Below are 27,167 nucleotides of genomic sequence, written 5' to 3'. Positions count from 1 at the left end.
GACCCATAAGTTCTGTCTCACTTGTTTGGGATTTCTGTCTACAGGTAAAAGGGCACGACTTCAAGGCAGGTCGTGGCACATGTGAACCCTCTCACCTCAACTGATCACTCATCTGCTCTCTAGCCAGTTGAACATGCCAATACCTAGCGGTTTGTGTGACTCATAAGGAAGGTTAAAAAAAAGATGTCCAACTTCCCTTTATTAGCAGAAAATGAAGCGTCCAGCAGTTCACTTCACAATTCCTTTAAGAGTGTTGTTGGCAAGCTCATGAGCAGGAAGCTTGCAGTTGACCTTGCTGAATCCGGAGTTATTCTTGTCAACCAAGGAAGCCCCCCCCCCCTTTTTTTAAAGAAGAAACCTGAAGGCTTCAGGATTCAGGTAAGTCAAAAACTATTTTCTGAAATAAACCAAGAAATCCTGTTTCAATGTCTTCATGACATCCCAGAATCTCCCACCTCACTTTTACACCCGGAAGGAGCACAGGTAGCTAGGAGCGAAACTAAGATAGGTTCTTTGCACCTCTAAAAATGTTGAAGACAAATCATTACTAATTACAAAGTTATTGATGTGATATAATCCAGCAACTCAGGAAATCTTTAGCAAATAACTCGGTGTTTCCCTCCCCCTTTTCCTTTTGCTTCTCTGTGCATTGAATAAATGAAACTTTTAACAAGAACAATCCAATCCTCGTTCCCAGCTTACCTCACCGCTCTCGGTTTGAAAGAACTTTTAAAAATGTCAGTAATTGTGTATTTTCATTCTGGTCCCTCTCTCTTCTTTAACTTCCAACCTTATTCCCCCATGCCAAGTCACACATTTTCGCTTTTAATGTGAAGCTGGCAGGCATGCCATTTTAGCCTGTCATTTTTAAAGCATTAAAAAAGTAAGTAAGAAAGAAAAAAACTCAAAAGGCAGCTGGACTGAACAAATTCATGGTGTCTCTTGGGGCCAAGACTCCTCTTTTCTCTCATTGACGGCGCTCGTGCATCTGCCGGAGTTACCTGACGGGCAGAAATTTAACAAGGAAAGCTACACCTGTTGAATTTCTCTGACTGATGGGACTGTTAAAGGCAAGTGAGCCCATCGGGCAGGGTGGGCAAGCTGACTACCTTCCTTGTGAATTTCATGTTCTTTCTTCCAAATCAGCCTTTATCTTACAGTGGTATCTCGGATTAAGAACTTAATTCGTTCTGGAGGTCTGTTCTTAACCTGAAACTGTTCTTAACCTGAGGTACCACTTTAGCTAATGAGGCCTCCTGCTGCTGCCGCACCGCTGTTCTCATCCTGAGGTAAAGTTCTTAACCCGAGGTACTATATCTGGGTTAGTGGAGTCTGTAACCTGAAGCATCTGTAACCCAAGGTACCACTGTATTAGTGTTTAAAGGTAAACGTATAGGGACCCCTGACCATTAGGTCCAGTCGTGGCAGACTCTGGGGTTGCGGTGCTCATCTCGCTTTATTGGCCGAGGGAGCCGGCGTACAGCTTCCGGGTCATGTGGCCAGCATGACTAAGCTGCTTCTGGCAAACCAGAGCAGCGCACGGAAATGCCGTTTACCTTCCTGCCAGAGCGATACCTATTTATCTACTTGCACTTTGATGTGCTTTTGAACTGGTAGGTTGGCAGGAGCAGGGACCGAGCAACGGGAGCTCACCCCATCACAGGGATTCAAACCGCCAACCTTCTGATCGGCAAGTCCTAGACTCTGTGGTTAACCCACAGCGCCACCTGCGTCCCTGTATTAGTGTTTACATCAGCCTATAAACAGGACCAGCCCAGGCAGATTTTTGTAACCCTGTTGCCTGTACGCATTTTGTAGCACATGGACAGCTTGAAAGAAAAACCACACCCTTTCTTAATTGAGAAATGCTTCTCTGCGCTGTCAGTGACCTGGTGGTCAGGGCTGGCCCCATATTTGGCTGCCTGAAGCACAGGCCAAGATGGCGCTTGCTCCTTTCCATGTAGTGTAGCCAACCTGACAGAAGGTGAAGTGTAATTCAACACTGGGGATGATGGGGCAGCATCCTTCACTGCACCTCAAGGCAGCAGGAGAGCTCAGTGGGGAATAGGACAGGGTGTGAGGCACCACTGCTTCCCTCTACCTAATAGTAGGGCTGGCTCTTTTCACTTTTTTTCTGCTGACTGTCCTTTTAGGGATTTCCTTCTCTCTTCCACCTTCAACGTTTACAGACACAAAATCTGCTTTCAATCACAATGAGGAATATAGAACTCCCTTTCATTTTTTAATTGCCTCCTTTTCCTCCTCCCTCTCCTCCTCTCTTCTTTTTCTTCTCCTTCTTTTCATCCTCCTCCTCCTCCTTCTTGTTCTTCATTCTTCTTCTTTTGACCTCCATTCTGTGTTTCCTCCACCTCCTCTCACTGTGTAAAGTAATTTTTACTGGGTTGTTAAGCCGCCCCCTTTTCTTTTTGCTCCAGAGCTTTCTCCCCTGAAAACCCACCCTTTAAAGCTCAATTGGAACAAATGTCAGTCCGCACAAAACCCAAATTGATGTTTGCTCCAATTCAGCTTTAAAGAGCAGGTTTTTGCAAGGAAAGCTTTTTTGGGGAGGGGCAACTGTTTGCACACAGAATGTTAAAGCACAGTAAGTATGGATAAGCCCTTAGTTATTTAGCATTTGCTGATCTTCATACTCAGCTGTTAGCACTATGCTTTCTATTTTTTTCTGTTGTGGCTTGCTGTATTTACCGTTTAAATTTATTGCTGCTTTAATGTGTTCTGTAACCTGCCCTGGAGTTTGATAATGAAAGGCAGTATATACATATTGTAAATAAATAAAGACCAGTTGAGCGATCACTTAATTACAAGCAGGACGGCAGCCTATAAAACAACAGCAACACTTCAGTACTTTGCCAGCCTTAGATTTCACCACTGGCGGCATGTGCAAGTGAGGTGATCACCACACGTTAGGGAAGTGGTTTTCTTCACCTAAAACTCCTTCAAAGTTAGCAGGAAAAAAACAATACTGGGAGGAAAACCACTTTGCATGCAACCTGGGCCTCAGAATACAGCCTTCAAAATGGTTTGTAAATGTTGTTTGGGAGAGCGTTCTCTCACTCTTTTTCTGAAAGCCTAAGGCCTAACACACTGCCCAGTTCCACAGTCAACTTCAAATACTAGTTTGGGGCTGCAATTTGAGGAGCGCCCAAGAACCAGATGTGCCCTGAGAATTGAAAAGTTGCAGGTATTACAGCACCAGGGCCAGCCTAAAATATTTTGCTGCGTGAAGCAAAAAACCGAAATGGTGCCCCCCCCCATGGCAGTTGACGCTTACTTCAACTGTGGGGATGGGACGGCAGTCATATTCACACTGCGCATTTGGTTTTCCTCAAAGAATCCTGGGAACTATAGTTTGCTAAGGGGACTGGGAATTGTAGCTCTGTGAGGGGTAAACTACAGTTCCTGGGATTCTTTGAGGGGGGGGGAGCCATGGGTTTAAAATGTATGCTGCAGATATTACCCTCACAATTCTAACCCTCACAACTATCCTGTGAGGTAAGGCTGAAGGGAGAGGCACTGATTGGGCCATAGTCACCGACTTGCACCTTAGCCTCCCAGGTCGTAATACAACACTCGGACTACTTTACCACACTGGCTATCCTGTTTTAATAAAAATAAAATAATTCGGTTCCTTCCTTACAGGTTGTGAGCTGCCTTCCTGTCTTCCTGCGGTTGTGTCTCAGCGTCCTCCAATCTGTGGGGATAAAAAATGTTTAAGCGGTTGACCAAGCAGCTTATAAAAGAGCTGGGCTCAGATAGGAGGCTGATACCTGTGACTAGCCAGGTACTCACCGATAGCTTCCAGCCTCTCTCTCTGGTGACTAAAGAGCAATCCAGGTTTCCTTGGAATACGCGGAAGTATTCTCCAAGCCCTTTCAAGCTGGCGGATGTGCTTGAGAAAGGAGCAGAGGTGGAAATAGGTATGTTGTTTTTCGTATAATTTAGTAGGCATCTGTTAGGGTCCGTGGGGCCAGGAGCAATACAGTGGCTTACTAGAAACCATGTCCAGACCAGGGTGCATAACAAAGCTTAGGGGAGACTTTTTTCCTGTTTAACAACTGCGACAAGCAACCCAGGAATGGGATCTAGAATTCAAGCCAAAACAGAGCATTATAGAAGAAGAAGAAGAAGAAGAAGAAGAAGAAGAAGAAGAAGAAGAGGAGGAGGAGGAGGAGGAGTTTGGATTTGATATCCCGCTTTATCACTACCCGAAGGAGTCTCAAAGCGGCTAACATTCTCTTTTCCCTTCCTCCCCCACAACAAACACTCTGTGAGGTGAGTGAGGCTGAGAGACTTCAAAGAAGTGTGACTGGCCCAAGGTCACCCAGCAGCTGCATGTGGAGGAGCGGAGATGCGAACCCGGTTCCCCAGATTACAAGACTACCGCTCTTAACCACTACACCACACTGGCTCATAGAGCTGGAGAGGCTCTTGTCCCAGACAGACAATGAAGATTTGCTATTTGCTTATGCATAGCTTATGTAGACTCCGTTTGGGGTTTAGACCAGAAAGTTGTGCATGCCTCGTCTGAAGGTGTTCACACTTCCATGCACACACATTTGAAGTAGCCCTCCATGGACATTGGAATTTCATGTCTGGGGTGTCTGGGAGGCGACAAAAGAGATTTAAGGTGTTTGGATTTGTGGTTTAGCTATTCAGTGGGCCATGCTTCAAACTCGCATACCCAATATGAACTATGGATCCCGGTTCTGGTTTGCTTGGAAAGTGGTTTGTAGTAATGATAGTGAAGTATAGGTGGGTTCCCATGAGGCAAGACACAAGTGATAACAGGAAGAACATTTACTGAATTAACAGAACTAGACAACAGGGGCAAAACAACTGCTTATATACATTTCTGAAGGCCTGGGCCACTCCCATTCCCAACGCGATTGGCTGTCTAAACCTCCAAGCTGCGAATCATAACTCAGAGTTTAAGGGCCGATGGCAGAGGCCCAAAACCTGAAATGTTCTGGGATTGGATATCACGTATCGAATCAGAACACAGGGGCTCAGAATCCTTAGTCCAGGCTCAGGCAAACACAGACCACTGAATGCACAACGGATAGTTTGTCCAATTCAGACATAATGGCAAACCATAGGTATTTGGCATCAGGGAGCAGAAAGGATCTATGTTAACCTTGCCCCCGGCAGATCACTCCTCCCCATATCTATTCCGGTAAGCAACAAAGACCCACCTTCTAAGAAGGTAGCACTTCTAGCTGCTCCACCCTTCTGCCAAGCAACTTCTTCCAGTAAGGAAGGAAACAAAGTGGACTAGGAGGGGAGAGAATGGGAGGATGGATTGCATAAACCCAATGGGTTCGGTCGTTACATACAGATCCCTTTCAAGGAAGCAGAGGTAGGAGCCACATAGTATAACAGTTTAATGCCGTCGAGAGAACCTGCTGTTCTGGCTCTGTAATTAGAAGGAGGGTGATAGCATCTGCCTGTACATATGATTTGATTATTGTGAACCTCTTTGAGAATCATCAGGAATGTGGAATGTGGTGGTTAAAGAAATAAATCTGACCGAAGTGTTTTGAATGTGGGGTTTTGTTGTGCTTTCCCCAGAACTGAAACACTCCGAACCACTTCTGTTTTCTGCAAACATCTGCCACAAATCTGGAGCAAAACTGAACCTCAAGATACAGACTGCCGCAGTGGATATCGGCGGCTTGGGCTCGGCCTGCTTGTCTTCCTCTCTGGTAGCTGTGAGGAAAACCTATGTGGACACCAGGGAGCTGTGGTGAGCATGGCTTTGCAGGGTGCTTGGGAAGGGGAGAAGTTGACCAGGCTTGTTGGCCATTGCCTTTTTTGGTTTATTCAAATGGAGAGCCTTCTCTTGCACCGCAAAAGGAGACTGGAGCTGCTCCAGGAAGCTGACTTTGGGTGTCACCAAGAGCTGCAGAGTAGGACAGAGAAATGGATCAGGCCCACATCCATTCTCACATCCACACTGCACATCACCCCTGCAAAGAACCCTGAGAACTGTAGTTCATAGAGCTACAGTTCCCAGCACCCTTAGCAAACTACAATTCCCAGGATTTGTTTGGGGGATTGCCATGTGCTTTAACTGCACACCAAATAGGCAGTGGGTGTTGGGCACCCTGTCTTCTAAACTGTCTTTCAGTGAAACTTTTCACACCATGACTGTGCCAGGCTCCCTCTGAACAGGAAGGATCACAGAATAGGAATAGCCTGGCAGTCCTTATGAGGGCAGCTAGCACTATGGAGCTCATCTGAAGCCCCATTTCTCACTGCAACCTGGCATAAAGGTAAAGGTAAAGGGACCCCTGACCATTAGGTCCAGTCTTAGCCGACTCTGGGGTTGCGGCGCTCATCTCGCTTTGTTGGCCGAGAGAGCCGGCGTACAGCTTCTGGGTCATGTGGCCACCATGACTAAGCCACTTCCGGCAAACCAGAGCAGCACACAGACGCCGTTTACCTTCCCGCCCGAGCGGTACCTATTTATCTACTTGCACTTTTTGGCGTGCTTTTGAACTGCTAGGTTGGCAGGAGCAGGGATTGACAACGGGAGCTCACCCCATCTCAGGGATTCGAACCGCTGACCTTCTGATTGGCAAGCCCTAGGCTCTGTAGTTTAATCCACAGCGCCACCCGCGTCCCTGCAACCTGGCATACCCAACATTAAATGACAAAGCAAGGTGAAAGCAAAAAAGATGGAAGTTCCCACGTGGAAGGGAACAAGCAAAAACTGCAACAGCAGCTCAGTCCAAATAGAATCTGTTTTTGCTAAGAGGGCTTAAGACTTAACTGCAGCCCCAACAGTGTCCACTAGAGGACAGTCAAGGATAGAAGAAAGAAAGCAGCCTTGAGTTAGGTTCATTGAGTTGGGACTTGAGTTATGCACTCCTTGCAGAATCTGCTACAATCCTTGCCTTGCCTCTGGAATGCTCACTCTCCTCACTTTCAAGGGTTTATTCATTTCATAAAATGTATACATTGCTTGATTGTAAAACACACACACACACACACACACACACACACACACACACACACACCAACCAACCATCAAAACAGTATACAAAAAGGGAAAACAATAAAACCAAGGGAAAAAATTACAACCCTCCTTTAAAGCATGCAAAAATTAAAATACTAAAACAGATTGCAATGACCTCAACTTTCTGAGCATCCGGGTAGCAGTGGTGTAGCGGGGGTTGCCGGTGCCTGGGGTGGAACAAATACTGTGCAGTTGTGGGGGAGGCATGCACATTAAGATGACGCTTTTAGCCTTGAAGTAAAACTGCCAGGAAGGTCACATGGAAAGCGGACAGGGAGACACACCATGTTGTCCTTTGCCTCAGCAAGCAAATTGTCTTGGGCAGGATCCGGGTGTGGGGTCTGGGAAAGTGCCACATCGCTGGGAAACTTTTGCTCTGTAGCCCTTCCCAGAGTGGCCCTCATGAGGGGCGCAGAAGCCCCCCGGTTCTTTCCTCACTCAGCAAGAACCCTGAATGCTTAGGAGCCATTGCAATGTACCTCCCTGTTGCTTTCAGGAAAATGGTGCCATCCCTCAGTCTTCTCCAGCAACTCTACCCCAAGCTGCATTTCTATGTTGTGACGGAGGCTTTCGAGATAATGGAGCCGCTTCTGATTGAGGAGACTGTCCAAGCAGGCGGCAAGGGAACGGTGACAGCAGCGGAAATATTGACGATACAGGTTTGTCGCCTTTAGCTTTGTGGTTTCTCCCTCTTCTCTCTCTCTCTGTCTCCCACAACTCCCCATTTGTGGAATGCTCTCCCCAGGGAGGCTTGCCTGGTGCCTTCATTACAGGTCTTTAGGTGCCAGGCAACAAAGTGTCTCTAGGTAGTTGCACCTGTTCTGTCAAATGCCCTCCTCTCAGATGCCTTTTCGTAGACATCTGAAGGCAGACCTGTTTGGGGAAACTTTTAATGTTTGATGTGTTGTTGTGTCCCTTTATTTTTAGTTGGAAGCTGCCCAGAGAGACTGGGGTAACCCAGTCAGATGGGTGGGAAACAAACAAACAAACAAAATGTTGTTGTTACCAGGTAATTGGCTGATTAAACAATCAAACTATGGCCTTTTATAAGTGCTTGTGAGAGGGGGGTTGTTGCTATGTCTTTTGTGTTCTCATTTCGTATTTTTATTGCCCTTTGATCTTCAGATGAAGGGCAGTATACAAATTGAAATAATAATAATAATAATAATAATAATAATAATAATAACCACAAGAACAATAACTGTCTGCGCACAGGGCCTGAGCACAACAGTGAAGAAGAATGCAATGCTGATCCCCCGGGGAACAGTGCTGGCCTACGTGGTTGAGAAGCTCCAAACCTACGACGAAGAACTGGGTGAGTAAAAAGAGTTGTCTGTACAGATTGAGACAGGGGTAGCTTCCACACAGAATGTGAAAGCATCTTGAGCCAGGATGGCGAACCTACGGCCCTCCAGTTGTTGGATTCCAACTCCTTTCAGCCCCAGACAGCATGATGGGACTTATAGTCCAGCACCTGGAGGTTTCACAGTCTCTGCCCTCTTGATGATCTAGAGAGCAGCTCTCTCATTTTTAAACGGTCAGGACTATCAGCGCCCCTTCCACTAGTAGCATGAAGCTTCCAGCAGGTTGCCCATGAGTCAATTCACCCTGCAACGGAGTGAGAAAATGATTGTCAGTGGGATGCCAAGAAGCAGATAAACAAGAAGCGTTCTTACCAAGTAATTTATTCAGTTTTCATAGAGAGAGAGAAAGGAATGCAGTCTCTCTTAGATGATGGCGTTGCTCCAAGTAAAGTCCCACCCCCTCAGTCCCTCCTATTCTACATCACTCCTGCGCCTACTGATCTGTGCTTTCTAACTTTGAGCTTTCTGTTCTACTACTCTCAAGGAACGCCAGGTCCTGGGGGGGGGGGTCTGGAATGCTTTCTAGAGACACTGAGTCTGTCAGCTGTCTCTCTCTGGTGCTGCTTCTTCTTCCTGCTCCCCTCCTAATATTTCCCAGCTTCTCCACTCTGCAGCCTCTGAACTCTGACCTTGTGCAAATCACTGTTCTAAATCTATACTGTCTCCCTCTTCTCTGGGAAGTGGGGGCGGGGGGCGGGGCAGACTTCACCATCCCTCCTCTTCGGACCAGTCCCTGACAATGATGTTCTTGGTGTGCAGAACCACAGGAATTGGAGAGCTTCTGGGTGGTGTGATAACAGCTGGTGTGTGAGGCCTCTACCTGTAGTTAAACAGTTCAGCACCGCAGGTTGCCCCAGGGTCACTCTGAGACCATGGAAGACATGAAGAACTCAATTCTGTATCCTCTCCTGATCATTGCTTCGTTTTCTTTCCAGTTTTGCTCTGCCAGCGGCTTCAAACAAAGTTGGTTTCCTCGCTCACGTATGATGGTATGTGTGAGACTGTTGTTACTTATATTTACACATAATAATGCACTCAAAATGTATGGCACTTTGAGGAATTATGTAAGCGAAACAAAAAGAGACAGAGAGGACTCTGTCTTGATAATGTTCCAGTATGAATGTCCAAAGTAGGCAGAATAAGAAGGAGGTGAGGGAACAGAGGAAAAGATGTGCAAAGATTACCAGAGTGGCTAAATTAGCACCACACAGCACTATTAAATTTCCCCCACCTGATGGGTTTCACAGTGTTTTCTGCTCCAGCTCTTCACATCAACATGGCTTCGTTAGTGTCAGATTCATTTCTGCTCATGCACTTATGAAGGGGGGGGGCGTTTAACAGGGCGGGGATGTCTTTGCCCTGTGCCAGGTGTTCACACCTTGGCTAGAAATGAATTAGGAACAGCTTACGGACTCTAGTTGGTGTGAAGCTGGTTTGAGAAACAGGGACTCAACCCGTAGTGTTCTATTGAAAAGGTCCAGGGTGCATAATGAGTTTTGGATGATGCGTGAACCCAGCACTTGGAAACGCAGTGAGTGCACAGTGAACACAGCTTTAGCTAACATGAATTCCAAGTGGGTATTTTCAAGCCAGTATTTTTTAATTTCTCTCTCCTTCTCCCTTTAGCATTCCAGGATGAGCTGGGCTCCTCACTAACAGGCAAGTGGCCTTCTGTTGCTTTCTGATTTCGCGCCTGGATTCTGCCTGTCCCCATCCTGCAGATCTTTCCCAGCAGAGACCAGCAAATTCCTTCCATAGCTCCATGGCAGAACATCTGTTTTCCATGCGGGAGGTTCCACGTTCAGTCCCTAGCATCTCCTGGTAGGAATGGGAAATAAGTGATCTACTGCCAGTCAGTAGGAGGCAGTAGGTCTGGCTCAGTATAATAAAAATTGTAGAATCACAGAATCGTAGGGTTGGAAGGGATCCCGGGGGTCATCTAGTCCAGCCCCCTGAAATGCAAGGATCTCAACTAGATCATACATGACAAGTGGCCATCCAACTGCTGTTTAAAATCCTCCGAGGGAGTAGAGTCCACCACTGCTCATGGGAGGATGCTCCACTGTCAAACAGCTCTTAATGTCAGAAAGTTCTTCCTGATGCTTATTCAGAATCTCCTTTCCCGTATCTTGAAGTTCAGGTCCTAACATCTGGAGCAGGAGAAAACAAGCTTTGCTCCATCCTCCAAGTGACAGCTCCTTAGATATTTGAAGGTGTCTATTACATCTCCTCTCAGTCTCCTCTTCTCTGTGCTAAACATACCCACCTCCCTCAACCATTCCTCCTAAGGCTTGGTTGCCAGACCCTTGGTCATCTTGGTCACCCTCAAATGCACACGTTCCAGCACATCAATATCCTTCTTTAATTGCGGTGCCCAGAACTGGACACAGTTCTCCAGGTGTGGTCTATGTTCCTCTTGCTCCTCTCAAAGCTGAACCCAGCTGAAATTAGCTCCCGCTGCCTCTGAAACTCAGCGCCATACTATTCATTTAAGCTATTTATGTATCGCTGGAATATCTAAGCAATGTGCCCTAACAAGCGCTTTTAACAGAGAGGCTGGTTATGGTAAGCAGCCCATCATAAACCAGCCTCAGTCCTCAAAGGCAAAGCCACCTCCTCTCTTAGATCAGGGGTGGCGGAGCTGTTGAACCTGTGTGTTATCAGAAGCGCCGTAGTCCAAATTATGCTAACCATCTTGACTGCAACCTTTAGCTGTCCAGCAAGTGAAAGACGCCGTCAAAGAGGCATATGAGCCGCTGGCACTCTTGAGCCAGCCTTTGAAGAAGCAGCTTCTGGAATCCTTTGAAGTTTTGCTGCAGGACGGAGAAGTCGCTTCCACTGTCCAGTCAATGGTTCGTCACTTTTCTCACCTGCCCGATAGCTCATATACTGTGCTATTCTGCTGCATGTAGGTGTAGACCAGGGTTTCCCAAACTTGGGTCTCCAGCTGTTTGTGGACTACAGTTCCCATTGTCCCTGACTGCTGGTCCTTCTAGCTAAGGATGATGGGAGTTGTAGTCCACAAACGGCTGGAGGCTCAAGCTTGGGAAACCCTAGTATGGACACAGACTAAATCTGTAAATGCCAGGGATGGAGAACCTGTGACCCACCAGACGGGGGCTGGGGGGGGATGTAGACAAAATGGGAACTGCCGCTTTGCCCTGCTGCCACCACTGACCTGCTCATGCCACTGCTGGCTTAGAAGCAGCACCATCTGTGCAAATTTGGGGGAAGGGTTTGCAGATTTCGGGTAAGGATTTTGCCCCAGATGGATGCAATCTTGCCCAAAATCGGTGCTGCTGGTGGCAGTGCTTCTCCACCACTGGTGTTGGCAGGGCAGGTGGGACACTCGTTGGCATGCCACCTGGGGGCATCTGCCACCTGAAGCAGCAGCCTCACTCACCCTGCCTGCTGGCTGGGCCAGCTCTGCCTCTAGATGTTGTTGGACTACAACTCCTATCATTCCTAACTATTAGCCATGCTAGCTGGGGCAGATGGGAGCTGGAGTCAAGCAAAACCTGCAGGTTCTTCTTCACAGCAGGTATGTACCCTTCCCGTGTCTATTTCAGTCTCAGCGGTTGTTCCGGGAAGCTGCTACCAAAGTATCTTCTTCCTCGAGCTTCCAGCCTGTCTGTTCCAAGATCCTGGATTTACCCAAACTTATCCACTCAGTCTCTGCACCTAATCACATTGCTTATCTTCCCAGAAGTCCTTAATTGGAACTTAGCAGCAAATATGCATCTCAGCTGTGGGGGGAAAAGAAAAGAAAGGCATTGGTAGCTAAGGGCTCTGCTATATGCGGCAGCTGTCCATTTTCACCCCTATTGACTGACCAATTGCTATAATTTCCCATCAGCTGGAGCTTTCTATGGCAGGAAACAGTGTCGATCACTCCATGCTGGAGTCCCTGAATGAGGAACACCGACCTTCTGTGGAAAAGCTGCTTTCCTATTTAGGGATTTCTCAAGACACGGAGAGTGCGAAAAACCAAGATCTCTGGGGACCAGTCAACTTCCTTTGTTCTTCTCTAGATGGTATGGAAAACACTTATTGGTTGGGTGTGTCTGCTTGGCTTCCCCAGGGCGAGAGGGGTTGGTGGATAGTTTTTGCACCTTCATTGCAAGCCTTTAAGCCAGGCATACATAAGCAAACTCAGCCCTCCAGCTGTTTTGGGACTACAACTCCCATGATCCCTAGCTAACAGGACCAGTGGTCAGGAATGATGGGAACTGTAGTCCCAAAACATCGGCAGGGCCGAGTTTGCCTATGCCTGCTCTAAGCCATCCATCCAGACCTGTCTGTTCTGGATAACTTTGCGCATGTCTGTGTAAAAGATGCTACCATCCAGATGTGACAGTATTGCTCCATTTATCATGTCTTGGGATTTGTGTTCACAGACTTGGACTATGAGATGCTACCTCTGCTGGATACCATCCTGGAGAAGAAGAAAATGGCCCAGCAGCTGGAGATGGTGAGGCCCTTCCAGCTTAACTCCTTCAATGTAGTTTTAAAAAAAATATTATTATTATTATTATTATTATTATTATTATTATTATTATTATTATTCTATTTTAAGGAAAAGATCAACATTCCTGCCTGGGAGGTATTCATTTGCTCTTCCCTCACCCTTTACATCAGGACGATTTTCCCTTAAGCGTTTTAACATTTTGTTATGGCCACTGGCTGTCTCTTTCTTGGTCATCCACTCTGCCCAAGATGGTTGATCTTTCCTCATTGGGGAAGGGACAGTTAGGAAGAACGTAAAAGATCTTTCTGGAGTATTTTGAATCAGAGTTTGGGGGAAGTGACTTCTGCCTAGCTACGGTGAGGTGAATGTATGTGTATGTGTGAAGAAACAAGAAAGCAGGCTGGGAACAGACTAAAGAGAAGTCTATCAGTGGCTACTAGTCCCTATGGTTGTATGTTACCTCATATATTACAGGTACCCTTGCGGCAGGAAGGGAAACGGTGTCTCTGTGTGCTCTGGCTTCCATCATGGTGTTCCGTTGTGCCAGAAGCGGTTTAGTCATGCTGGCCACACGACCCTGAAAGCTGTCTGTGGACAAACGCCGGCTCCCTCAGCCTGAAAGCAAGATGAGTGCCACAACCCCATAGTCGCCTTTGACTGGACTTAACCGTCCAGGGGTCCTTTACCTTTTACCTTTACAGTGGTACCTCAGGTTACATACGCTTCAGGTTACATACACTTCAGGTTACAGACTCCGCTAACCCAGAAATAGTGCTTCAGGTTAAGAACTTTGCTTCAGGATGAGAACAGAAATCGTGCTCTGGTGGTGCGGCGGCAGCAGGAGGCCCCAATAGCTAAAGTGGTGCTTCAGATTAAGAACAGTTTCAGGTTAAGAATGGACCTCTGGAACGAATTAAGTACTTAACCTGAGGTACCACTGTATATTACCTCAGTAGCTGAGGCAGTATGTCAGTTACTAAGAATCCAAAATGGGAGTGTGTTTTTGTGCTCAAATTCTGCTTTGGGGCTTTCCACAGGCATCTGGTTGGCCACTGTGAAAACAGGGTGCTGGACTAGACAGGATTTTTGTCCAGCAGGGCTTTTCTCACGTCTTCTTCAGTTACTGCCCTCTCCCACAATTCATCCCGGGAATTATACCCTGCTGTATCTGTGAGCACTTGCACGCCCAAGGAAGGTGATTACTGCTCATATGCCAGAGGAAGGGGCAGGTGTCAATTGGCCCTTTCGCTCATTTTGTCCCATTCTCTCTCTCTTTTTTACACCAAAAGATGGATGGCATTTTGGAGTGGATTCTTTTTGGCGACGAAGGCAGCGATTTCGAGATTCCACACCATTCCTTGAAGAACGAAGAAATTCACCTGGCCATTGAGATGCTGCAAACTTGTGGGCTGGATTTGGAAGCTGGGAAAGACTCCACCATCTGTCTGTGGAGCAACGAAGCCCGTTCAGAACTGGCTGCTCTGTACTCCAGCTTGTATGCCCTGCAGATCCTAAGTGGGTGAAGCAGGAAGTAAAACAGATCCTAAGAAGGCAAATCTTTCCCCCTGTTGCAAGGGGGGTCAGCTGGGCTGAGGTCTTAATGTGTAAAGCCCTGTACAGCACTCAGTGCTTCCACCCTTTTGAGCCCGCCCAGTTCCGAATTGGCTGGTGCTTCCTGCTTCTCCGCTTGTGGAATGGAGAGATTGGAAGACCACAAGAAGTAGCAAATGGTTTGCATTAGATGATAGATAGAAGGCTGCTTGGGAGTGGTTTGCCATCCCAGTTACCATCCTAGCCTTTATGGTTTTCCATCTTCTGATGTGTCTTTGAAATCCAGCCACATGGCCCAGATGCCAGACCAAGATTGCACATGAGGTCCTCAAATCATCAAATGCATGATTCTTGCAGGAACCTTGGAAATATTTGTTGACAAGGTTCTTCCACTTGGCAACCCAGTCATGTGGGCAGCATATAAATATCATCATCATCATCATCATCACCATCATCACCATCATTATTAGGAGGGGTATTTGGTCCAAAGGCCACATGTAACAATACAAATGTGGAGGCTTCCTGTGTCACAGGAAACTGCAGCTATTCGACAACTAGAGTATAACCCTAAACTATGATTATCCTAAGACTTTTCAGAAGAGTGTTATACGGCCTCAGTGGTCCAGCTTCTGTATGGCAATACACTGTTGGAAGTGGGAGGAGCCAAATTCTCAGCTGCTGAGTTCAAAATTAGGAATAAATTCCCTTGAAACGAGGGTCACAAATTGTGACTATTAAGACACTCAGGATGCCTAGAGACTAGTATCATTCAGGTGTTTTTGTTGGGATCAATATTTAATTTTGCTTTATTGGTATTATGTTTCCACATATTTATTGTTAGCTATTTATTGTTAGATCTTATTATGAATTATGTGCTTATTTTTATTGTATATTTACTAGACATTCCGCGGTGGAGGTAAATACAGTGCTACCGTTTCCATGTCTTTCTTTGACTCTCGTTTGAACCCATGATTGGAGCGGAAAACGATGAAATAACAAGTCTTAGGATCCACTCTCCATTTTTCTCATTTTGTTTTTATTTAGCAGGATTTTGCTCCATAGTTTTTAATCCGTATATTTGTACACGGCTGGCAGACCACTGCATTGTTTGGGCTGTAGCTCCCGGGGTCACAGGCCACTGCGAACCAAAGGGCAAACGTCATATTGGGGAAATGAAGCCATCTAATGGGTTATCAGTCATTATATTCTTGCAACAATCAAGATTATATATCTACCTCTCCATGCACACACATACAAAACATATACACAAAGGACCAAGTGCAACAGCATTGCAAGCATTTCTCTAACCTTTGCAATTAAGGGAAACATTTATTTACAATTCCAAGTTATTTGTCAAATGGCCATTCCCGCATCTTGCGACATTGCATATATTCCACAAATTCATCAGGTTTGTTTGTTTTTCTTGTTACTATTTTGCTGCCAAACTTCCAGCGCTCATTTGTTATCTTTAAAATCAAATCCTTGTCGTAACAGTGACAGTGGGAAGCAAAGCAATTTTCACAGGATGGGAATTACAAATAGCAGGGATACCTTGGTTGTTGAAAATCTGTTCTGGGAGTCCATTCGACTTCCAAGACTGTTCGAAAACCAAAGCGCAGCTTCCAATTGGCTGCAGGAGCTTCCTACACTCAACCGGAAGCCGCGTCGGAAGTTTGGCTTCCAAAAAACGTTTGCAAACCAGAACACTTACTTCTGGGTTTGCAGCGTTCAGGAGCTGATTTGTTCAGGAGCCAAGTCATTTGACAACCAAGGTACCACTGTACAATTAAGAACTCAGTCCAATGGTAGGCACACATAACAGCTAAGGCTGCTTTCACCCAGGGGTGCCATCTCCTGGGGGCCAGGCCCTCTTGGACACACACCCCAATATTTTGGGGGGGCGGCCAGGCCCCCACTATGTTCAAAAGCAGTAGAGGAGGAGGTCAGGTGTGGAGCCAAGTGCAGCATGGCTTTAGCAGCTGCTTCCTTCTCCTCCTGTTGCTGCCACAGAGGGGAAGGAGCAAGGAAGCAGCCCCTAGCCCAGGCATAGGCAAACTCGGCCCTCCAGATGTTTTGAGACTACAATTCCCACCATCCCTGACCACTGGTCCTGTTCGCTAGGGATGATGGGAGTTGTAGTCCCCAAACATCTGGAGGGCCAACTTTGCCTATGCCTGCCCTAGCCGGTCACAGTGGCAGGTAGAGGAGGAGCTTCAGTCATTGAAGCCATGCAGCCACTGTGTTTGGCTCCACCCCCGGCTCCTTCAACATCCTGACGTCACGAGCACAACATCAGGATGGCACACCCATGACGTCATGCACCACATGATGTGCCCCCCCTTCAGAAGCTGGCATCTCTGCTTTCACCCTTCTCCAAATGTCGCTACACTATTTGTATTTACATGTGTGCAGAAGGAATAAAAATACTTTCAGGATAAATATTTCAATAGTATTTTGAGAGGTTTTTGGTTGGGCAATGTGCTGCAGAAACGAATTGGGGTTGTTGTTGTTTTTTGCCAAAGTGGCACTGACCTAAAATAGACAGATTCACCCATCCCTGTTTCTTAAAAGAGCAATTGCACCTCTGTGCTTTTGAGGTTGTGGTGGAGGTGTTCTCTCAACCTCAAAAAGCTGTGCTCGAAGAGCCCTATATATCGCTTGATTTAATAGGAGAAATCAAGTGGGCATTCATTGCTGGGTGATCTGAGCCCGACCTCTCTCAGCCTCAGTAGCTATCTTGCAGAGCTGTGATAATAAATGGGGAGCCATGTGTGCCATCCCAAACACTTTGGAGGAGGATGGTGAGGGTGGTGGGAATAGACAGATAATAAAACAAATACCGCAGCAATTTGCACAGTCGCTGTGGGCGATGTCGTTTTTCCCAAATCCTGGCCGGCAGCTGTCCAGCCGAGTGACTTGTAAACTGTGGTCTATGTAATGGATTGCAGGGGCATTCTGAAACTCATGTTTCATGATGTACTGCTGCCTACGGAAGAACTCTTCCACGAGCGATTGGGCCTAAAACATACAATTAAGTCAGAAAAACACAACAACGTGCATGTTGACTGGATGCATCAATGTTATATATTTCCCAACGCATAACAAGAGGGGCTTATTCCTTCTCACTTCCTTGCCCTTGCCAGTGCATTGTATAGCAACCATTCTCTCCCCACTTCATTACATAAAGGAGCAAGTTTTTAGACCCCATAAATTGTGCACTAACATTTGAAAATGCCTGCGGAAGACCCCTCTAGTGTTCAAACGTCTATGCTGTTTGAAGTTGCTTGCTCCCTGCACTTTTAAAGGATAGCAATGGGCTATATGAAGGTTTTCACACCACTGCAGTGCATGTCATGAGGAGCGGCATCTGCTGAAATCACCCTCCCACTTCAGGATAAAAACCGAAGGTGCAGGGACCCTGGCCTCTGACTTTAGGCTTATGGCTGCTCCCTTTAATTTCTCCAGCCAGTGTTTATCCCCTCCTTTTCCTCTTGGCACTGCCAGCCTCATTGTTCAGTAGGCTGTCATGGCAGCCATGCTTCTTGGTAATACTGGGCATGTGCTAATGGTAGAGAGTGTCCCTTGATACTGGTAGGGCAGGCCAGGGAGACCAGGAGGAGGTGGAACCAGAGCCAAAGATAGGCAGAGCCAAGTAATTCTAGTTTGGTTCCCACCCTGCTCCTTGCTGAGTTCTGCCAGGGCAGTGCTGAAACCAACAGCCAGGGCCATCCCCTCAACTGGATGCATGTAAAGAGACAGACAGGTAGGCGCTGGCAGAGGGCAGATTGAGGTTAAAGGGGTAATAATAATAATAATAATAATAATAATAATAATAATAATTTTTATTTATACCCCGCCCTCCCCAGCCAAGGCCGGGCTCAGAGCGGCGTACAAGCAATAATAAAAACAAGATGAATGATTACAACTTAAAAACAAAAATAAAATACAACATTAAAATAATGGAACGTTAAAATATTAAAATGTAGCCTCATCGCAGGAGGAGAAGGAAAAGAAAAAAGAGAGGGAGGGAGGGAATCAAATTGGCTCCAAGCCAAAGGCCAGGCGGAACAACTCTGTCTTACAGGCCCTGCGGAAAGAAATCAGATCCTGCAGGGCCCTGGTCTCATGAGGCAGAGCGTTCCACCAGGCCGGAGCCAGTGTTGAAAAGGCCCTGGTTCTGGTTGAAGCCAATCTAACTTCCTTAGGGCCTGGGACCACTAGGGTGTTGTTATTTATGGACCTTGAGGCTCTCCGTGGGGCATACCAGGAGAGGCAGTCCCGTAGGTACGAGGGTCCTAGACCGTGAAGGGCTTTAAAGGTCAAAAGCAGCACCTTAAATCTGACCCTGTACTCCACCGGGAGCCAGTGCAGCTTGAAAAGCACTGGGTGAATGTGCTCCCATGGCAGAGACCCCGTGAGGAGCCTTGCTGCAGCATTCTGTACCCGCTGGAGTTTCTGGGACAGCTTCAAGGGCAGCCCTGCGTAGAGCAAATTACAGTAGTCAAGCCTGGAGATGACCGTCGCATGGATCACTGTGGCCAGGTCAGGGCGGGAAAGGTAAGGGACCAACTGCTTGATGCGGCGAAGATGGAAAAATGTCGCCTTAGCTGTTGCTGTAACTTGCGCCTCCATGGAAAGGAGGGTAGTGCCCCATTTACCCTAATGGACTAACCACAAGGTGGGGGGTGTTCAAAGCAGTTACCCCCCCAAAAAAGAAAAAGGACAACTGCAGCAGCAGATGTGCAGAACAGTTATTGATCCAAGCACTGCCAGTTGCGGAGAGGGGGCACTTTCCTATCTCCACCCCCAAAAACCTAACTTTGAGAGCAATCCGAACCCAAGATACTGCAATAGAGACCAGTTATGACTTGTTAGTGTACACAGGAGGCTATATGCCAAGGAGTAGGGAAAGGTATTTTACGTTTTGTAGGCTGCTCTGAGCCTCTATTCCCTCTCTCCCAACTCACTTATCTCGTTAGCATTTTGGAATGTATAACTGTTCAATATTCCTGTTCAGAATTTTTTTTGAAAAGAACTCTGACCTTTTGAACACGGTTGTTGGTCACATCTTCACAGTCAGAGGCCATCTTGCGACAGATAAGTTCCCAGCCAGGGGCAAATGGACTTACTAAAAGGCAAAGAAATACAACTGCCTGCTGATGAAAATCCATTTCTCTGTTAATTGTGCCTAAAGAATCACCAAAGACAGGATTTTTACACTCATTCCCAAGCCTTATTTACTCACAATTAAACCTGGGCGATTGGAATGGAATTTGCTTCCAGGAAAGATTGCTTAGGACTGCAGCTGCAAAGGCTGCCTTCTTTAAAGCTATACTAGCTCTGCCTTGTTCAGGAGTGTTATTAGAAAAGGACGGACAATCCAGGAGACACATAACCTGTCTTATAGTTCCATCTTTGGGCCAGGAAGCGGGGGGAGGGAATAAACCCCAAACCCTAAGCTCTTAAAGTGATGGGTGAAGCAAGCAACAGAGGAAGAAGGAATGTGGCTCTGTTATACTATAACCAAGTACCATGGACAGCGACAGAAGGCCTGGCCTATGGCAGTGGCTTTCAAACTTTCTATCTTTTGAGAAGACTTTTGCCATTGATTTCTCTGCCATTAAACCCCAGGGCCTTGCAGCAAATTATGGGGCATGTTCTGTGCTGCAGGCAGCTCTCATGATGTCGTTTGGCCCTTCACTTTGCCCCGTGTGAGCCCATGTGAACCAAGACCCAACCCTCTCTGGTGGCTGCATATTGCAAGGAAGTTCAGTGGAGGTATGCAAGAGACCATTCAGGAAGCTTGTGTACTGTCAGAAAGACAGGGCACTTTCTCTTCTGATAAGAGATAAAATGCCCTTTAGGGAACCTCTCTAAAGGCCAGTCAGGGGGATCTTTTATCTCTGATCTTAGCACCAAACAACATAACACTAAAATTGGAAATAAATCCTCTGCCTGCTGTTTAAGAGTAAAAGGCAGCATTTCCCCCCTTTTATTCCTAAAGAACAGGCAGAGAGCCTATTTCAATGCTGTGGTGTTTGGTGCTAAGATTGGAGATAGAATATCCCTCTGACAGATCTTTAGAGATCCTCTCTAAGTATCTAGCTCTATGTGGATCATCCCACCACTGTTTTCCGTTGGCCAAAGGCCATGGTGACAAAACAGAACCACCCCTCTTCTGTTACCTTGAAAAACAATGAACAGCTCATCTTCTAGCCCATGTTTTGGTCGCTTGACAGAAAAGCATCTGTAGGACGTCTCGCTGATACGACACGTCAGGTGGGAAATCAGATTGTTCAATATCTTATTTAGCTCTTGAAAGAATTGATGATTTGTTGTTAGACGGCACTCTTTGGTCGTAAAGTGAACAGCCATTCGATACGTGTAATCTGGTTCCCGATATGCTTTAAAAGATGGGGGTGAGAGGAGAAATGTGTGTGACTCTAAATGGTATGCACTATCATCTGCTGTTGTTGCTAACCATATTTATCTATTTATAAAGCACCTACCGCAACTACGATTTGTACATAAAATAAAAGACCCAGGCTCTTTTCTCTCAGGCTTATGGTGTAAATTGATCTATTGTTTTCAGGCCTCGGTCAATGTATTTGGGTTGTGATCTATGAATTGGCTACAATCTGACACCAGGTAAACCACACCAATAGTGCTGCTGCTGTTTCTCTTTCTCACTTAAAGTTTATTTCCTTGGCCACTAAAAGCCAGGGAAGAATCAGGGCACCTGGGACAAAATCCATGAACAACGGTCATGTTAGCACAACTGTAGTTTAGTATAATGTGCATGAGCTAGAATGAGCATTCATGTGCTAATCCTTTCCTCTTCTCTTGCACAGCCAGGAGGAGTTTAAAGCTTCAGGTTTAAGTTAACCATGGCCTTTTCTCGACTGACGTACTGTGGTTAGCATTAACAAGCCAGCTTCAAACCGTGGCTTGGGTGGTTGGCTTGTTTAAGTTCACTATAGTTACTCAGAACCATGGCTCCAGGACTGGATCATCTGGGAAGCTGGATGGGGAGAGACATTAGAGAAGCATGCAAGCTCAAGGCTTGCTCAGGTTTGTTCCAACTCATGCGCCTTGCATTAAAACTGTGAAGCAGGTATAGGGCAGTATGCAAATTTAATAAATAATAACAAATAATTAAAACTGTGGATTAGTATGACATGTGAACCAGCTCAGTTTCTGCATATTAGTAGTAAACGGGTGCTCTGGGGCACTTACATATAAGCAGTTAGTACAGAATCCCCGTTTAATTGCAGAGAAAGAGAAGCAGAAGAAAACCTGTACCTGTACCTGTCTCTCTCTCTCTCTCTCTCTCTGTTTGTGTGTGTGTGTGTGTGTGTGAGAGAGAGAGAGAGAGAGAGAGAGAGAGAGAGAGGGAGGGAGGGAGGGGAAGGGAGAGAGAGAGAGGTGTTGGCTTGGCCAGCTCTTGTACCTTTTATAGCGGGTTGATCTGTCAAAAGATGCCCAGGGAACACCTTCCAGATAATGGAGATAAAGTACCTACCGGTGTCTGCAGATTTAGCTGCTGTTAAAGGCACAGGAGTAAGAGCTAACTGAAAAGCTGGCAACCCTAGTTGAGTCCTCAATTAGAGGACGGTGCATTTCTGAGTATCCAAACTTCTCTGGTATGTTGGGGCTTTTTGGAGGCTCAGAGTAGCCTGATTCAGCTCTAGGCAAGGCCTAGAGCAAGAGTTAGGAGGGCACAGGCAACACAGGACTTGCTTCTCTTACCATACACCATAAACCTATATGTCTTGAATATCTCTCGTTCTCCTTTCATGTCGGGCTGTAAAACTCTGTAAGAAAGTGTGCAAGTGTAAGATCCAGACAGGTGCTCTGTAAAACCGTGCACCATCAACTTTCCAGTAGCTGTGAGATTCACATAACTTTTCCCTGAAAGAAAGAAAAAAAGAAAGAAAGAAAGAAAGAAAGAAAGAAAGAAAGAAAGGTAAAGCCAGGTCAACAGACATGCAACATACATGAGCCTAGAGAATCTGTGCTCTAAGGCAGCTGCAGGCATGCAAAGGATCTGGTGGAAGGAGTCCTGCAATACATGCAAATGGCATCCTAATTTTGCTTTCTGTGCTGGGGCAGCTGCCACCATTAGAAGTCACTATTAGCGCAGATACCCAAATAAATGACCCTGTTTAACCATATAATAGGAAACCATATAATTTCCCAGCTGTCAATTTCAAAAGTGATTTGCCATGCGCCAGGGCAACTGAAAGTCAGGAAACACAAGCCCAATAACCTCTTGGGCAAATGGAAGTAGTTACACAGTTATTTGGATCCCAGCAGACAAGCACCTAATTTATGTGCTACTCTGGCACTCTGGTTGTGGCACATTATGGTGTATGGGTGAATCCATCTCTCCATGTGGAGGGGGTGAGTTTGTAGCCCTGTCTTCAGGAGGGAGTTGAGCTAGAAAGCCTATTGATCCTTTCTATTGCAGGGGGTTGGACTAAATTACCCTCATGGTCCCTTCCAACTCTACAACTCTATGATTTCTGATTCTGCCAAAAAGGTAACTCACGTCTCAGGTTCAGTCCATCTGGCCCAATCCATATGTAGTTGGGGTCTATGACTTCACTTTGTGAAAGTGACAAGTCCATGCACACTAGAAAGGGGCTGTCTCTGTGTACTTTGACATAGACATTCACTGCAGAAGAAGAAGATGTTGAAAAATGGTCATATCCTGAGCATAAGTAAAGATAAAGGTAAAGGACCCTGTACCAGGGCCGGATTTAGATGAAGAGAGGTCCTAGGTTACTCCACTTGTGAGGCCCTTCCCCACCCCCACCCCCACAGCTAGAAGAAAATGGAAAAGTGTTATAAACAAAAATGCATAAAATTAATACTGACAAACTTCTGCAATAACTGAACTTTGTAAACCTTTTGCGGTCTGGGCAGGCCGTGTTGTCCTCTTATATACCTGCTGGGATTGACAAGGCATCTGACCCTCACCTGAATCTCATAGCTCTCCTGTAGCTGCCTCTGATTAGTTCATTTAACACTTAGCGGAAATATTTAGCATGTGCATGGAAGTTGCCGAACTAATTAACCAACTAGAAGGATTACTCTTCATAGCATCGATTTTCCTATAACTTGAAATTGCTGGATAGTTTTGATGAACAGCAAAAGCATTTTTAGTTTGCTTTCTGCTGCCAACATGGAACTTTCCTTTATTAGTGCCACTTTGTTTTGTACGATTCCTTCCAAATGAAGGAAAACAACTTTTCTGCTTGTATATGTTGATAATATAATTTTGGTTACTGAGGACAAACAAGGTTTTACAAAAACAAGATTGGGTGCATGCTTGGCCAGGACATAGGTGTCCTGACTGTAACAAAGGTGACCTATGTGCTTGCTTGCTTGCTTAACAGCTCTTGGGAACGTCAAGGTCCCTGATCTCCCTTCTTATGGTCTTTGTAGTGGACCTGGAGACTCCAATAGAGAGCATTCCATGTCAAGAAGGAGGGCAAGTGGGCACTCTATCAAATGACAAGACAGGAGCTACATGGAGCAGGGCCTTTTCACTGCTGGTGCCCATTGTATGCTTCACTCTTCCCAGTCCTGCTCTCTTTTGGCCTGTATTTTGGAGCTTTATAATTTAGGAAGACTTTGGAAGAACTGGTTGACAAGTCTTATCAGTTGCTGACATATGAACGGATTTTATTTGTTGCTATTCTGTACTTCTGGTGCACCAGGGTTTATACCAGCGTAATAGAGTTGGCCAGGATGCCAGAAGGGATACAATTTACGAGCTTTCTCCATTATCTGCACAGCAGGGGGTGTTCAGTCAACAGTGCAAAGGCTGAGCTGAAGCATTCCCTACTGGTTACCTGCTTTCAGCAATAGGGGTTGCTGTTTGGTAGTATCCAGTTGGTTAGCTGTCGGATTCTAGAGCTCCCTATTGGTGGCTCTTAGTTAATTCAAAAAATACAGAGTCTGTTTATAAAACACAGTGTTCATTCATAAAGCAGTAACATAAATCTCCATTGCTACATATTGGGTGTATATTTCAGCAGTTGAACATACAAGTTTATGGCCATGCTGTAGTGTAGTGCTTATGCGACTGTGAATAAAAGGTGGCTGGGCTCATTGTCTCAGGGTTTGGGGGGGAAGAGGTTACAAAACTGATTTCCAATAAGTGCCCCCCCTTTATTTCCATAACAATTCCTTTAGTCTGTACTCTGAATGGTGACACCAGGGACCTAGAAGGTGCGGGGCTTGTCAGTCCAACCCCTGCACAGTTTCATCAGGGCTGATCTTAAGGCAATTGGAGCAATTGGGCCAAATTGGGCACCGTGGGCCGCTCCAAAGGGGGCCCCTGCACCAGGGCAATCTAGGTGGATTTTATTTATATCTATAAGATTTTGCAGACTTTGGCTGTGAAGTGGGGCCCTACAAAAATAATAAAAAAGTGCACCCCACTGCTTCAAATTGGGCCCCACTGGCTGGCCCTGAGTCTAATAGTTGCTGGGCCTGAGTTGCCCTGCCCTTGCATGAAGTCTTGGGTTTACAATTTTGGGAAAGGGAAGACTGCAGCACTAGGGAGCGGGCAGGCTGGCGAGGCCCCCTAGATTTAGAGGCCCAAGTTGTCTGCCCTCACGTGAAGTATTGGGTTTGCAATTTTGGGGGAGGGGAGACTCTGGTACTGGGGAGAGGGCATGGTGGCGAGGCCTCCTAGATTTAGAGGCCCTAGGCTTCAGCCTACTTAGCCTATACATAAATCCAGCACTGCCCCGGACAGTTAAGTCTAGTCAAAGGCGACTATGGGGTTGTGGCGCTCATCTTGCTTTCAGGTTGAGGGAGCTGGCATTTGTCGACAGACAGCTTTCTGGGTCATGTGGCCAGCATGACTAAACCACTTCTGGTGCAATGGAACACTGTGACAGAAGCCAGAGTGCACAGAAACACTGTTTACCTTACTGCCAAGGCGGTACCTATTTATCTATTTGCACTGGTGTGCTTTCAAACTGCTCACCCCATCGTGGGGATTCAAGCCGCCAACCTTCCGATTGGGAAGCCCAAGCGGCTCAGTGGTTTAGACCTCTTTCAATAAAGTGACACAAACAGGATACGATGCTCCTGTTGAACTTCTAAGAATTATCTCTGCTCCTTTCATTGGTAAACAACAACAACAACACACACACACACACACACACACACACACACACACACACACACACACTGTATTCCATGCACCATCTTAATTTTAGAAATGGAAAAATAAAATGTTACCTTTATGGTGGGTATTGCCATAAATGTAATTCTTTTTAACTGACGTAACAGAATACTGTTCTTTGCCCACTTCATTTTCGACTGTGGGGAAAATAAAATGATTAGGGCACATGGGATTGAACCACAGAGACCTGGGGTTAAATCTCAACTCACACGAAGCTTGCTCCATGACCTTGGACCAGTCAGTGCTCAGCCTACCCTTCCTCACAGAGTTGTTGTGAAGATATCAAGCACTACAATGCAATGCAAGCTGCCCTGAGCTAACTGGAGGTATAGTAGGGTCTGAATATGAAGTGAGGTTCAATCCCAATAAAATGAAGATGTTGGTAGGTGGTTTGTCTGACGGAAGAGGGTCTGGAACTGGTGCTCTTTGGGGCCACATGACCCACCTTACCTTACTCTGGAAGGACCACACAATCTATAGGAATAGGAGCAGGAAGCAGATGGAAGTCCTTGTGTGGTGCTGTGGGGGCGGGGGGCGGGCGGGCAGTGGCTCTGCATTTGCTGCAAGCAGCAGGACCTCTTGCACCAGCCCTGTGAATGTGGCCAGCTGCAAACACAGGACAGGCCTCCTACACCTCTCAAAATGGCGTAGGAACAGGGAATTTCATCCGATGGTGTTTACGTGGTAAGCCACCCTAACGTTCTACCCAAAATACTTGATGTGGCACACAAGTTGGCTCCAGCAGAATGCGAATGAGTCAGATTGAAGGGCATAGAAGAAGCCAGCACCTTGGAGAATTTTTTGCCCGCAAAACCTGCCAAAATAAATGTGTCCATCTTTAAGGTGCCACAACAAGACCCATTTTGGTTGTTTTTTGCAACAGACTTAATTACAGTGGTACCTCGGGTTACATACGCTTCAGGTTACAGACTCCGCTAACCCAGAAATAGTACCTCGGGTTAAGAACTTTGCTTCAGGATGAGAACAGAAATCGTGCTCCGGCGGCGTGGCGGCAGCAGGAGGCCCCATTAGCTAAAGTGGTGCTTCAGGTTAAGAACAGTTTCAGGTTAAGAACGGACCTCCGGAACGAATTAAGTACGTAACCCGAGGTACCACTGTATATGTAATGGTTCCCCCCATCCCACCCAGTTTCTGTACCCTCTGCGAGAAGGCTAGGCCTGAGAACCACCAAGGGGCGGACCCAAGCGATACTCATCGGCCGGTTGGTCCTGCCCCCTGGGGAATCCCGGCACCCAGACCTGCATACCATTGGCCAATCCATTGTAAAATGGACGTCAGTTACCTTGGGTCAAGGCCATGAGAGCATTCAGCATGACCCCCATCGTGAGGAGAAGGTGGGGGGCGATGTACAGGGGAAGGGGCGACCAACCGCTGCCGCCCTGCATGGTGCAATGGAGAGTCCATCCTTTTCTGCTACTCTGGCCCTCTCAGCCTTCTGTCCATAAGGGGAGGAGAAGGGGGAAACAAAGGGAGATAACCCTCCTGCGTCCAGTCAGCGTTCCAACTGTCAAGCCAACA

The 27,167-nt window shown here is 46.5% G+C and overlaps 2 protein-coding genes across 3 annotated transcripts; one reads left to right on the top strand and one right to left on the bottom strand.

The window, feature by feature from the left end:
• LOC309517793 (gasdermin-A3-like) lies at positions 1–15,439 on the top strand. 2 transcript variants are annotated; one of them, XM_082197325.1, is made up of 11 exons: positions 1–378; positions 3,661–3,938; positions 5,590–5,764; positions 7,536–7,698; positions 8,255–8,354; positions 9,339–9,392; positions 10,030–10,062; positions 11,116–11,255; positions 12,260–12,437; positions 12,801–12,874; positions 14,161–15,439. In XM_082197325.1, exons 2-11 carry the CDS (start codon positions 3,728–3,730, stop codon positions 14,392–14,394), a joined length of 1,362 nt encoding a protein of 453 aa, XP_082053451.1. In that variant the 5' UTR covers positions 1–378; positions 3,661–3,727; the 3' UTR covers positions 14,395–15,439. The 2 variants fall into 2 exon arrangements, with proteins under 2 accessions (XP_082053451.1, XP_082053452.1); XM_082197326.1 differs by lacking the exon at positions 1–378 and having other exon boundaries at positions 3,507–3,938.
• Positions 15,438–27,167, bottom strand: ZPBP2 (zona pellucida binding protein 2). Its single transcript, XM_082197378.1, has 8 exons — positions 26,932–27,167; positions 25,685–25,765; positions 22,974–23,099; positions 22,172–22,333; positions 20,608–20,826; positions 19,465–19,550; positions 17,263–17,440; positions 15,438–15,560 (listed from the first exon to the last, which is right to left on the bottom strand). The coding sequence occupies exons 1-8, from the start codon at positions 27,032–27,034 to the stop codon at positions 15,463–15,465; spliced, it is 1,053 nt and encodes a 350-aa protein (XP_082053504.1). The 5' UTR covers positions 27,035–27,167; the 3' UTR covers positions 15,438–15,462.

The sequence above is a fragment of the Podarcis vaucheri genome (assembly GCF_965113315.1).
Source record: "Podarcis vaucheri genome assembly, chromosome: 13".
Lineage (NCBI taxonomy): Eukaryota > Metazoa > Chordata > Lepidosauria > Squamata > Lacertidae > Podarcis > Podarcis vaucheri.
The sequence above is the reverse complement of the archived record's forward strand: the minus strand, read 5'-3'. Positions and strand labels throughout refer to the sequence as shown.

Excerpts from the sequence above, each read along its gene's own strand:
- LOC309517793 (XM_082197325.1), top strand. The coding sequence starts at position 3,728 with ATGTTTAAGCGGTTGACCAAGCAGCTTATAAAAGAGCTGGGCTCAGAT. Across the intron at positions 3,939-5,589 it reads AGGAGCAGAGGTGGAAATAG|AACTGAAACACTCCGAACCA; the intron begins GTATGTTGTTTT and ends TGCTTTCCCCAG. Across the intron at positions 9,393-10,029 it reads TTCCTCGCTCACGTATGATG|CATTCCAGGATGAGCTGGGC; the intron begins GTATGTGTGAGA and ends TTCTCCCTTTAG.
- ZPBP2 (XM_082197378.1), bottom strand. The coding sequence starts at position 27,034 with ATGCAGGGCGGCAGCGGTTGGTCGCCCCTTCCCCTGTACATCGCCCCC. Across the intron at positions 19,551-20,607 it reads GCTGTTCATTGTTTTTCAAG|TAAGTCCATTTGCCCCTGGC; the intron begins GTAACAGAAGAG and ends TTTGCCTTTTAG. Across the intron at positions 17,441-19,464 it reads CCAACAACCGTGTTCAAAAG|GCCCAATCGCTCGTGGAAGA; the intron begins GTCAGAGTTCTT and ends TGTATGTTTTAG.